The sequence below is a fragment of the Coregonus clupeaformis genome, chromosome 5, assembly GCF_020615455.1.
Source record: "Coregonus clupeaformis isolate EN_2021a chromosome 5, ASM2061545v1, whole genome shotgun sequence".
Taxonomy (NCBI): domain Eukaryota; kingdom Metazoa; phylum Chordata; class Actinopteri; order Salmoniformes; family Salmonidae; genus Coregonus; species Coregonus clupeaformis.
In genome coordinates this window covers 39,659,119-39,673,000 of record NC_059196.1, presented here as the reverse complement: position 1 = coordinate 39,673,000, position 13,882 = coordinate 39,659,119, and the positions used below count along the sequence as shown (strand labels likewise).

Sequence of the window (13,882 nt, the reverse complement as noted above, 5' to 3'; positions counted from 1 at the left end):
GCTCTCTGCTCTCTCTCTGCTCTCTCTAGCCTAGTGAGTCAGATTCACCACAAATATTGTTTTCATTTCATGTATCCTTTGTGACTAGAGGACCTGTTCATTATGAGTGTAACCATTGTAACAGAGTAACAGAGTAGCATTGTAATATTGTAACATTGTAACATTGAAACAGTGTAACATAGTAACATAGTAACATAGTAACATAGTAACATAGTAACAGAGTAACAAAGTAACAAAGTAACAGTGTAACAGTGTAACAGAGTAACAGTGTAACAGAGTAACAGCATAACACTGCAACAGGGTAACAATGTAAAAGAGTAACAGACTAACAGTGTAACATAGTAACATAGTAACATAGTAACAAAGTAACAGAGTAACAGAGTAACAGAGTAACAGAGTAACATAGTAACATAGTAACATAGTAACATAGTAACAGAGTAACATAGTAACATAGTAACATAGTAACATAGTAACATAGTAACAGAGTAACAGAGTAACAGAGTAACAGAGTAACAGAGTAACATAGTAACATAGTAACAGAGTAACAGAGTAACTGTGGAACATAGTAACATAATAACATAGTAACAGAGTAACAGAGTAACAGAGTAACAGAGTAACATAGTAACAGTGTAACAGAGTGACAGAGTAACATAGTAACATAGTAACAGTGGAACATAGTAACAGAGTAACAGAGTAACATAGTAACAGAGTAACATAGTAACATAGTAACAGAGTAACAGAGTAACAGAGTAACAGAGTAACATAGTAACATAGTAACATAGTAACATAGTAACAGAGTAACATAGTAACAGAGTAACATAGTAACATAGTAACATAGTAACAGAGTAACATAGTAACAGAGTAACAGAGTAACAGAGTAACAGAGTAACATAGTAACAGAGTAACAGTGTAACAGAGTAACATAGTAACAGAGTAACAGAGTAACATGGTAACAGAGTAACAGAGTAACAGAGTAACAGTGGAACAGAGTAACATATTAACAGAGTAACAGAGGAACAGAGTAACAGAGTAACAGAGTAACAGAGTAACAGAGTAACAGAGTAACAGAGTAACAGAGTAACAGAGTAACAGAGTAACATAGTAACATAGTAACAGAGTAACAGAGTAACAGAGTAACATAGTAACAGAGTAACAGAGTAACAGAGTAACAGAGTAACAGAGTAACATAGTAACAGTGGAACATAGTAACAGAGTAACAGAGTAACAGAGTAACATAGTAACAGAGTAACATAGTAACAGAGTAACATAGTAACAGAGTAACAGAGTAACAGAGTAACAGAGTAACAGAGTAACATAGTAACATATTAACAGAGTAACAGAGTAACAGAGTAACATAGTAACAGAGTAACATAGTAACATAGTAACATAGTAACAGTGGAACATAGTAACAGAGTAACAGAGTAACAGAGTAACAGAGTAACATAGTAACATAGTAACATAGTAACATAGTAACATAGTAACAGAGTAACAGAGGAACATAGTAACATAGTAACATAGTAACAGTGTAACAGTGTAACATAGTAACATAGTAACATAGTAACAGAGTAACAGAGTAACAGTGTAACAGAGTGACAGAGTAACATAGTAACATAGTAACATAGTAACATAGTAACATAGTAACATAGTAACATAGTAACAGAGTAACAGAGTAACATAGTAACAGAGTAACAGAGTAACAGAGTAACATAGTAACATAGTAACATAGTAACATAGTAACAGAGTAACATAGTAACAGAGTAACATAGTAACATAGTAACAGAGTGACAGAGTAACATAGTAACATAGTAACAGAGTAACATAGTAACATAGTAACAGAGTAACAGAGTAACATAGTAACATAGTAACATAGTAACAGAGTAACATAGTAACAGAGTAACATAGTAACATAGTAACATAGTAACAGAGTGACAGAGTAACATAGTAACAGAGTAACAGAGTAACATAGTAACATAGTAACATAGTAACAGAGTAACAGAGTAACATAGTAACATAGTAACATAGTAACATAGTAACATAGTAACAGAGTAACAGAGTAACATAGTAACATAGTAACAGAGTAACATAGTAACATAGTAACATAGTAACATAGTAACATAGTAACAGAGTAACATAGTAACATAGTAACAGAGTGACAGAGTAACATAGTAACATAGTAACATAGTAACATAGTAACAGAGTAACATAGTAACAGAGTAACATAGTAACAGAGTAACAGAGTAACAAAGTAACATAGTAACATAGTAACATAGTAACATAGTAACAGAGTAACATAGTAACAGAGTAACATAGTAACATAGTAACAGAGTGACAGAGTAACATAGTAACATAGTAACATAGTAACAGAGTAACATAGTAACAGAGTAACATAGTAACAGAGTGACAGAGTGACAGAGTAACATAGTAACAGAGTAACAGAGTAACAGAGTAACAGAGTAACAGAGTAACATAGTAACATATTAACATAGTAACAGAGTAACAGAGTAACAGAGTAACAGTGTAACAGAGTAACATAGTAACAGAGTAACAGAGTAACATGGTAACAGAGTAACAGAGTAACAGAGTAACAGTGGAACAGAGTAACATATTAACAGAGTAACAGAGGAACAGAGTAACAGAGTAACAGAGTAACAGAGTAACAGAGTAACAGAGTAACAGAGTAACAGAGTAACAGAGTAACAGAGTAACAGAGTAACAGAGTAACATAGTAACATAGTAACAGAGTAACAGAGTAACAGAGTAACAGAGTAACAGAGTAACAGAGTAACATAGTAACAGTGGAACATAGTAACAGAGTAACAGAGTAACAGAGTAACATAGTAACAGAGTAACAGAGTAACATAGTAACATAGTAACATAGTAACAGAGTAACAGAGTAACAGAGTAACAGAGTAACAGAGTAACATAGTAACATAGTAACAGAGTAACAGAGTAACAGAGTAACATAGTAACAGAGTAACAGAGTAACATAGTAACATAGTAACATAGTAACAGTGGAACATAGTAACAGAGTAACAGAGTAACAGAGTAACAGAGTAACATAGTAACATAGTAACATAGTAACATAGTAACATAGTAACAGAGTAACAGAGGAACATAGTAACATAGTAACATAGTAACAGTGTAACAGTGTAACATAGTAACATAGTAACATAGTAACAGAGTAACAGAGTAACAGTGTAACAGAGTGACAGAGTAACATAGTAACATAGTAACATAGTAACATAGTAACATAGTAACAGAGTAACATAGTAACAGAGTAACAGAGTAACATAGTAACAGAGTAACAGAGTAACAGAGTAACATAGTAACATAGTAACATAGTAACATAGTAACAGAGTAACATAGTAACAGAGTAACATAGTAACATAGTAACAGAGTGACAGAGTAACATAGTAACATAGTAACAGAGTAACATAGTAACATAGTAACATAGTAACAGAGTAACAGAGTAACATAGTAACATAGTAACATAGTAACAGAGTAACATAGTAACAGAGTAACATAGTAACATAGTAACATAGTAACATAGTAACAGAGTGACAGAGTAACATAGTAACATAGTAACAGAGTAACATAGTAACATAGTAACAGAGTAACAGAGTAACATAGTAACATAGTAACATAGTAACAGAGTAACATAGTAACATAGTAACAGAGTAACAGAGTAACATAGTAACATAGTAACAGAGTAACATAGTAACATAGTAACATAGTAACATAGTAACATAGTAACAGAGTAACATAGTAACATAGTAACAGAGTGACAGAGTAACATAGTAACATAGTAACATAGTAACATAGTAACAGAGTAACATAGTAACAGAGTAACATAGTAACAGAGTAACAGAGTAACAAAGTAACATAGTAACATAGTAACATAGTAACATAGTAACAGAGTAACATAGTAACATAGTAACAGAGTAACATAGTGACATAGTGACAGAGTGACAGAGTAACATAGTAACATAGTAACAGAGTAACATAGTAACAGAGTAACATAGTAACAGAGTGACAGAGTGACAGAGTAACATAGTAACAGAGTAACAGAGTAACAGAGTAACATAGTAACATATTAACATAGTAACAGAGTAACAGAGTAACAGAGTAACAGAGTAACAGAGTAACAGAGTAACAGAGTAACATAGTACACACGCACACACGCACGCACGCACGCACGCACACTCTCTCTCTCTCTCTCTCTCTCTCTCTCTCTCTCTCTCTCTCTCTCTCTCTCTCTCTCTCTCTATTAGCCCTCTGTCTGCTAAAGGCTTTGCATAATAAAGCATCTCGCAGGACACTTGGATGCTTGACTCAGTGATCTACGCAGCATATTTTTTCAATTACCATAAGTATTGATTTCCTTCAGAGTTGTGCCATGCCCATCAGCTGGGGATGAATGATAATGGCAGACAGACATATTCTGTCTGAGTATTATTTAAAGAGCTGTATGTCTACAGTAGAGAGAGAGAGAGAGAGAGAGAGAGAGGTAGACAGATGGAGAGATGATAGATGGAGAGATGATAGATATGGGTGAGGACTCCACGTTAAGGAGTACGTTGGATTACTTGCCGTGTCATTGATAATAATATGCCATTTAGCAGACGCTTTTATCCAAAGCGCCTTACAGTCATGCGTGCATCCATTTTTTTTGCATGGGCGGTCCTCGGGGATCGAACCCACTACCCTGGCGTTACAAGCGCCGTGCTCTACCAGCTGAGCTACAGAGGACCACAATCTCGGCACACAGAACCAAATCAGTTAGTCCCATGTTAAGGCGGTCACGAGAGACCGTGACTGTGTCCCAAAAAGCACCCTATCCCCTATGTAGAGCACAACTTTTTTTTTTACGAGAGTACTTTGAACCCAATAGGCCCTGTTCAAAGGTAGTGCATTATACACTGAGCGTACAAAACATTAAGAACACCTGCTGTGTTCATGACAGACTGACGAGGTGAATCCAGGTGAAGGCTATGGTCCCTTATTGATGTGACTTGTTAAATCCACTTCAATCAGTGTAGATGAAGGGGAGGAGACAGGTTAAAGATGGATTTTTAAGCCTTGAGACAATTGAGACGTGGATTGTGTATGTGTGCCATTCAGAGGATGAACGGGCAAGACAAAAGATTTGAGCGTTTTTGAATGAGGTATCAATCAATCAATCACGTTTATTTATAAAGCCCTTTTTTTGTGCTATACAGAAAGCCAGCCTAAAACCCCAAACAGCGAGCAAAGCAGACGTAGAAGCACGGTATAGTAGTAGTAGTTGCCATGTGCACCGGTTTGCGTCGAGAACTCAATATTAGGAGGGTGTTCTTAATGTTTTGTACACTGTGCCATTTGGGATGCACAGCGCGTCTATATGCCAATGTAAACTCCTACAGTCCCACATCCTCACACTTCTCTTGGGATTAACATTATGGAAGGATCTCCCATCCTAATTACTCATTGGCTAATTAAAAATAGTTGGGTTTCCGACATACCGTAGCAGCTCACTGATGTATATTAATGTGTGTGTGTGTGTGTGTGTGTGTGTGTGTGTGTGTGTGTGTGTGTGTGTGTGTGTGTGTGTATTAATGCCTGGTTGAAGTCTCGTCAGAGCTCAGCTCGGCTAGCTGATAACTTATGCCTCCAACATGTAGGCTGGGATAAAAAATGATTAGTGGGACGTCTCAGTGAATTTGACGTTGATAGCAGGATGAATTTCACTCCTCCGATTCACACATTTAAGGCGACGTCCCAAATGGCACCCTATTCCCTATTAAGTGCTCTACTTTTAACCAAGGCACGTAGGGACTATATAGGGAATAGGGTGCCATTTGGACCAAAGCCTGGAACGTTGAAGACATAGTGAATGTCCCAGGTTATAGCTCCAGACAACAGACAGGCCCCCACCATGGGCTCTGCTCAAAAGTAGTGTACTATATAGGGAATAGGGTGCCATTTGCCATGTTAATTCACCACTGGCCCTGGCCTGGTCTCCAGAGGGAGATTTAGGTATAATATGGTTTATTGGGTTTATTGGGAACTGGTAGGGCTGAAATGAAACATGGTTTATTGGGAACTGGTAGGGCTGAAATGAAACATGGTTTATTGGGAACTGGTAGGGCTGAAATGAAACATGGTTTATTGGGAACTAGTAGGGATGATCTGAAACATGGTTTATTGGGAACTAGTAGGGATGATCTGAAACATGGTTTATTGGGAACTGGTGTCCAATACACATCATGCAGAAAGACACAAGAGATAACTCACCTTTGATTTTGGTTTTAGTGGTTACAGCCACTGGAAGCATGAGGGAGGAAACAACATATTATACAGCATGAAGAAACATGAAGAATACCATCTGGATCGCTACAGCAGTCTTTAGCCCAATCAGATAGAATTATCACAAGTTGTCTATATTTGCTGGACACTAGGCAACAGGGTTGTTTCGAGAGCTTCCTATCCGGCTCGAAGGACCACGAAAAGGAGGACAGACCAACTGTCATTTTCAGTCAGCTATACCCATCCTTGTGATTATCAGACTTTCATATTGTTAGTTGTTGTGATTATTAATTAAATTAATTATTATTAATTAAATTAATTAAATTAAATTAATGTTGTGTAGGAGTAACATATCTTTCTGGTATTTAACTGCACAAATCATTGATCTGAAAATAGAAATATATCTATCATCTGATCAGGAACCTAAAACAACACATTATGCCAAACATGCAGTGTGTGCCACACTAACTTCTAATAGAAAATGTTTTGTTTTTGACATTGTAATCTTTTTTTGGGTTGTGCCACGCCCTCCTACCCCCTCTCCGACTCATCCCTACTCCCGTCCCCGTTCTGTCTTTTACATGGAAGAAATAGTCATTAATCTCTGACTCGCTCTCTGCTCTCTGATATTTAATAGTGTTGACAAAGTCAGACTCTGTGATCAGATCCTCCTGGAAGAATATCAACAGATCTATCTATCTATAAAATGTCAGGCTTTGGATGAATATCAAATAATGCTACCCTATTCTCTATGCAGTCCACTGCGTTTCAGCAGGACCCATAGGGCGTAGGGAAAAGCTGGCCATTTGTGACGCAACTTTAAGATTTGACATTTCTAAGAGGTGTCAGAGCCAACAGGGTGGACTTAGTTAATAGCCAAGTCATATCGTCATAGAAACAATCCATTGATGGCAACGAAATCGAATCAAATCACATTTTTAATTGGTCGCATTCACATATTTAGCAGATGTCATAGCGGGTGTAGCGAAATGCTTGTGTTCCTTGCTCCAACAGTGCAGTAATATCTAACAATACATACATATATATATACACTATACAGTCTGAGATGGGATTTATAGGCATTACGGACAGTTTGTGGATAGAATATATAGGATATCTGAAGAACACAGTTAATCTTCATTACAGTACCATCATGTAAAATACAATTCACAACACAGAACATATTAACAGATGAGAAAAAGTGTTGCATGCTCCATATGACTTCCGTAAGACTGAGTTGTTCTAGGCAGAGGTTCTAGGTGATAAGGTTCTAGGTTCTATCCAGAAGTTCTAGGTGCTGAGTGATGGGGGAAGTGTATTTAGTATTCTGGGGCTGTTGACCAGGCAATTAGCATCATGTGAGCTTCTCAGCCAGCGTCCAGCACTCAGTGGCAGGGCCAGGTTGTGTGTGTGTGTGTGTATGTCTGTGTGTGTGTGTGTGTGTGTGTGTGTGTGTGTGTGTGTGTGTGTGTGTGTGTGTGTGTGTGTGTGTATGTCTGTGTGTGTGTGTGTGTGTGTGTGTGTGTGTGTGTGTGTGTGTGTGTGTGTGTGTGTGTGTGTGTGTGTGTGTGTGTGTGTGTGTGTGTGTGTGTATGGGTGCGTGTGTGTGTGTGTGTGTGTGTGTGTATGGGTGCGTGTGTGTGTGTGTGTGTGTGTGTGTGTGTGTGTGTGTGTGTGTGTGTGTGTGTGTGTGTGTGTGTGTGTGTGTGTGTGTGTGTGTGTGTGTGTGTGTGTGTGTGTGTGTGTGTATGGGTGTCTGTTCAGAGCCCAGTTTGGAGCAAATTCCTTTCCATGCCAGGCATAGTTTCTGAAGTAGGGCTGAGGGGAGGGGAGGGGAGAGGAGAGGAGAGGAGAGGAGAGAAGAGGAGAGGAGAGGTAGAGGAGAGGAGAGGAGAGGAGAGGAGAGGAGAGGAGAGGGAGAGGAGAGGAGAGGAGAGGAGACGAGAGGAGAGGAGAGGAGAGGAGAGGAGAGGAGAGGAGAGGAGAGGAGGGGAGAGGTCCCCATGGTGATTAGTGTAACCAACCAGAGAGAGTTTGGCTTTGTCCCAATTGGCACCCTATTCTCGATGTAGCGCACTACTTTTGCCCAGGGCCTTTGGCTGCTTTGTTCTCCAGCTCAGCTCAGTGTGGCCTGCCTGGCCTCACTCCCTCTGCTGGGCACAGTGGGAGGTCACAGCACTTCCTCTTTCTGTGTCACACCAATATGTTCCCCCATGGGAACCCTGGCTGCAACTAACCCCCGTGTCAGAAAACAGTTAATCATATCCGGCTCCGACAAACTCACAGAGGTACACACACACACATGCATGCACACACACACACACACACACACACACACACACACACACACACACACACACACACACACACACACACGCGTAAAGGACACGCATGTAAAGGCCTGTAAAATTCTGAATTCAAAAAACAACACAATGGTATGGGAAACAGTGGTTGGCATGAAATGGTGCTCCCTGAATAATGTAACATCCTTCGATTATTGATGAGACTGGAGCTAAGACCAAGGGTCAGCGCTTAGAGCTTTTTACAGTCAGTGACACTACTGAATATATTACCTCAATAAAACTGATCATTCCCACACAAACATTTAGTGACTCCCACAGGACCTTCCTCTCTCTGACTCTCTGACTCAGTCTGTGTTTTCCTTCCTCTGACTCAGTCTGTGTTTTCCTTCCTCTAGCTCTCTGACTCAGTCTGTGTTTTCCTTCCTCTGACTCTCTGACTCAGTCTGTGTTTTCCTTCCTCTGACTCTCTGACTCAGTCTGTGTTTTCCTTCCTCTGACTCTCTGACTCAGTCTGTGTTTTCCTCTCTCTGACTCAGTCTGTGTTTTCCTTCCTCTAGCTCTCTGACTCAGTCTGTGTTTTCCTTCCTCTGACTCTCTGACTCAGTCTGTGTTTTCCTTCCTCTGACTCTCTGACTCAGTCTGTGTTTTCCTCTCTCTGACTCAGTCTGTGTTTTCCTTCCTCTGACTCTCTGACTCAGTCTGTGTTTCCTTCCTCTGACTCTCTGACTCAGTCTGTGTTTCCTTCCTCTAGCTCTCTGACTCAGTCTGTGTTTCCTTCCTCTGACTCTCTGACTCAGTCTGTGTTTTCCTTCCTCTGACTCTCTGACTCAGTCTGTGTTTCCTTCCTCTAGCTCTCTGACTCAGTCTGTGTTTCCTTCCTCTGACTCTCTGACTCAGTCTGTGTTTTCCTTCCTCTGACTCTCTGACTCAGTCTGTGTTTTCCTTCCTCTGACTCTCTGACTCAGTCTGTGTTTTCCTTCCTCTGACTCTCTGACTCAGTCTGTGTTTCCTTCCTCTAGCTCTCTGACTCAGTCTGTGTTTTCCTTCCTCTGACTCTCTGACTCAGTCTGTGTTTTCCTTCCTCTGACTCTCTGACTCAGTCTGTGTTTTCCTTCCTCTAGCTCTCTGACTCAGTCTGTGTTTTCCTTCCTCTGACTCTCTGACTCAGTCTGTGTTTCCTTCCTCTGACTCTCTGACTCAGCCTGTGTTTTCCTTCCTCTGACTCTCTGACTCAGTCTGTGTTTTCCTTCCTCTGACTCTCTGACTCAGTCTGTGTTTTCCTTCCTCTAGCTCTCTGACTCAGTCTGTGTTTTCCTTCCTCTGACTCAGTCTGTGTTTCCTTCCTCTAGCTCTCTGACTCAGTCTGTGTTTTCCTTCCTCTGACTCTCTGACTCAGTCTGTGTTTCCTTCCTCTGACTCTCTGACTCAGCCTGTGTTTTCCTTCCTCTGACTCAGTCTGTGTTTTCCTTCCTCTGACTCTCTGACTCAGTCTGTGTTTTCCTCTCTCTGACTCAGTCTGTGTTTTCCTTCCTCTGACTCTCTGACTCAGTCTGTGTTTCCTTCCTCTGACTCTCTGACTCAGTCTGTGTTTTCCTTCCTCTAACTCTCTGACTCAGTCTGTGTTTCCTTCCTCTGACTCTCTGACTCAGTCTGTGTTTTCCTTCCTCTGACTCTCTGACTCAGTCTGTGTTTTCCTTCCTCTGACTCTCTGACTCAGTCTGTGTTTTCCTTCCTCTAGCTCTCTGACTCAGTCTGTGTTTTCCTCTCTCTGACTCAGTCTGTGTTTTCCTTCCTCTGACTCTCTGACTCAGTCTGTGTTTTCCTTCCTCTGACTCTCTGACTCAGTCTGTGTTTTCCTTCCTCTGACTCTCTGACTCAGTCTGTGTTTTCCTTCCTCTGACTCTCTGACTCAGTCTGTGTTTTCCTTCCTCTGACTCTCTGACTCAGTCTGTGTTTTCCTTCCTCTGACTCTCTGACTCAGTCTGTGTTTTCCTTCCTCTGACTCTCTGACTCAGTCTGTGTTTTCCTTCCTCTGACTCTCTGACTCAGTCTGTGTTTTCCTCTCTCTGACTCAGTCTGTGTTTTCCTTCCTCTGACTCTCTGACTCAGTCTGTGTTTTCCTTCCTCTGACTCTCTGACTCAGTCTGTGTTTTCCTTCCTCTGACTCTCTGACTCAGTCTGTGTTTTCCTTCCTCTGACTCTCTGACTCAGTCTGTGTTTTCCTTCCTCTGACTCTCTGACTCAGTCTGTGTTTTCCTTCCTCTGACTCTCTGACTCAGTCTGTGTTTTCCTTCCTCTGACTCTCTGACTCAGTCTGTGTTTTCCTTCCTCTGACTCTCTGACTCAGTCTGTGTTTTCCTTCCTCTGACTCTCTGACTCAGTCTGTGTTTTTTTTTTTTTTAGCTCCCTGGTCTAAAAAGGGTTGAGACCTAGGAATCGTCCCAAATGGCACCCTATTCCCTATTTAGTGCACTACTTTTGACCAGAGCCCTATGGACCAATAAAGGGAATAGGGTGCCATTGGGGATGCAAACCTACAACACCCCAATGTAAACAACATCTCTGTAAGAGAGTTATCAACATTACAGGAGTATCTTCTGACTAGACTGTGTAACACTATGATCCAATTTCTACCTCCATTTTTGCTCATCTGTTCTCTCTTTGCAATCCAAACACTTCATTTAACTAAAGCCACGATAGTGTCCCATTCCAGTTAGAAACCTCAGAGGCAAGGAGGAGAGGAGAGCAACAAGCAGCAATTTAGAAAAGTTGATTTCACAGAGCTGAGTCACAGTAAGTAATGTAGGTACCACTACCGAATGATCAATTAGACCCCTACGGCTATGTCCCAAAGGATGAGAGTACCATTTGGGACGTAACCCATCTACCTTCAGACCATCCTCTTCAATGGGATTGTTTAAAAAAAAATCCTTAAACGTCTATTGACGCACCCGTGCGTCAATCTAAGTAACAAAATAAAATAAAATCCCCATCTAAAATCTGTCCGTTTTAAGCTAGAGATCTGCGGTGGAAGGTGGCCGAGCTACAGCGGTGTTAGTCAGACCATGACACGTTCCCAAAAATCGGTCTTCTCACGAAAACATCTGTAGATGGTGTTGCTCTATGACCCCCACAAGTCACGGGACTCGTCTGAAGGTAACCCATACAAACAATTGTAAGTATGGAGGTAGTTTTGTGCCCCCAAATATACGGGGTTAAATATATTTTAAAATATATATATATATATACAGTGCATTGTGAAAGTATTCAGACCCCTTGACGTTTTCCACATTTTGTTACGTTACAGCCGTATTCTAAAATGGATTACATTGTTTTCCCCCCCTCCTCCATCTACACACAACACCCCATAATGACAAAGCAAAAACAGTTATTTTTTAAATGTTTGCAAATGTATAAAAACTTACAAACTTAAATATCACATTTACATAAGTATTCAGTCCCTTTACTCAGTACTTTGTTGAAGCTCCTTTGGCAGCGATTACAGCCTCAAGTCATCTTGGGTATGACGCTACAAGCTTGGCACACCTGTATTTGGGTAGTTTCTCCCATTCTTCTCTGCAGATCCTCTCAAGCTCTGTCAGGTTGGATGGGGAGCGTCGCTGCACAGCTATCTTCAGGTCTCTCCAGAGATGTTCGATCGGGTTCAAGTCCGGGCTCTGGCTGGGCCACTCAAGGACATTCAGAGACTTGTCCCGAAGCCACTCCTGTGTTGTCTTGGCTGTGTGCTTAGGGTCGTTGTCCTGTTGGAAGGTGAACATTCGCCCCAGTCTGAGGTCCTGAGCGCTCTGGAGCAGGTTTTCATAAAGGATCTCTCTGTACTTTGCGCTGTTAATCTTTACCTCGATCCTGACTAGTTTCCCAGTCCCTGCCGCTGAAAAACATCCCCACAGCATGATGCTGCCACCACCATGCTTCACCGTAGGGATGGTGCCAGGTTTCCTCCAGACGTGACACCCGGCATTCAAGTCAAAGAGTTCAATCTTGGTTTCATCAGACCAGCGAATCTTGTCTCTCATGGTCTGAGTCCTTTAGGTGCCTTTTGGCAAACTCCAAGCGGGCTGTCATGTGCCTTTTACTGAGGAGTGGCTTCCGTCTGGCCACTGTACCATAAAGGCCTGATTGGTGGAGTGCTGCAGAGATGTTTGTCCTTCTGGAAGGTTCTCCCATCTCCACAGAGGAACTCTGGAGCTCTGTCAGAGTGACCATCGGGTTCTTGGTCACCTCCCTGACCAAGGCCCTTCTCCCCAGATTGCTCAGTTTGGTCGGGCGGCCAGCTCTAGGAAGAGTCTTGGTGGTTCCAAACTTCTTCCATTTAAGAATGATGGAAGCTACTATGTTCTTGGGGACCTTCAATGCTGCAGACATTTTTTGGTACCCTTCCCCAGATCTGTGCCTCGACACAATCCTGTCTCGGAGCTGTACGGACAATTCCTTCGACCTCAAGGCTTGGTTTTCGCGGTGAAATGCACTGTCAACTGTGGGACCTTATATGGACAGGTGTGTGCCTTTCCAAATCATGTCCAATCAATTGAATTTACCACAGGTGGACTCCAATCAAGTTGTAGAACATCTCAAGGATGATCAATGGAAACAGGATGCACCTGAGCTCAATTTCGAGTCTCATAGCAAAGGGTCTATATACTTATGTAAAGAAAGTATTTAAGGTTTTTATTTTTTAAACATTTGTAAAAAATCTATAAAAATCTGTTTTCACTTTGTTATTATGGGGTACTGTGTGTAGATTGATCAGGAATGTATTTTATTTTATCCATTTTAGAATAAGGCTGTAACGTAACAAAATGTGGAAAAAGTCAAGGGGTCTGAAAACTTTCTGAATGCACCGTATATATACTATATATATATATATTTCTTGATCTTTCTTATATCTTATATTCTTAGATGCAGTAAAGAGATCAGCTTCAGCCTATAGATGCAGTTAAGAGAGATCAGCTTCAGCCTATAGATGCAGTTAAGAGAGATCAGCTTCAGCCTATAGATGCAGTTAAGAGAGATCAGCTTCAGCCTATAGATGCAGTTAAAAGAGATCAGCTTCAGCCTATAGATGCAGTTAAGAGAGATCAGCTTCAGCCTATAGATGCAGTTAAGAGAGATCAGCTTCAGCCTATAGATGCAGTTAAGAGAGATCAGCTTCAGCCTATAGATGCAGTTAAGAGAGATCAGCTTCAGCCTATAGATGCAGTTAAGAGAGATCAGCTTCAGCCTATAGATGCAGTTAAGAGATCAGCTTCAGCCTATAGATGCAGTTAAGAGAG

The 13,882-nt window shown here is 41.0% G+C and overlaps 1 protein-coding gene across 2 annotated transcripts in view; it reads right to left on the bottom strand.

Moving 5' to 3' along the window:
* Positions 1 to 13,882, bottom strand: part of cadm2b (cell adhesion molecule 2b) — a 407,615-nt gene that overhangs the window by 128,671 nt on the left and 265,062 nt on the right. Inside the window, exon 2 of one of the 2 annotated variants that reach the window (XM_041876742.2) lies at positions 6,274 to 6,303. The exons of the other annotated variant lie outside the window; for it this stretch is intronic. Within the exon in view, the coding sequence (XP_041732676.2) occupies positions 6,274 to 6,303 (30 nt within the window). The remainder of the gene's footprint in view (positions 1 to 6,273; positions 6,304 to 13,882) is intronic. 2 annotated transcript variants of the gene reach the window in all.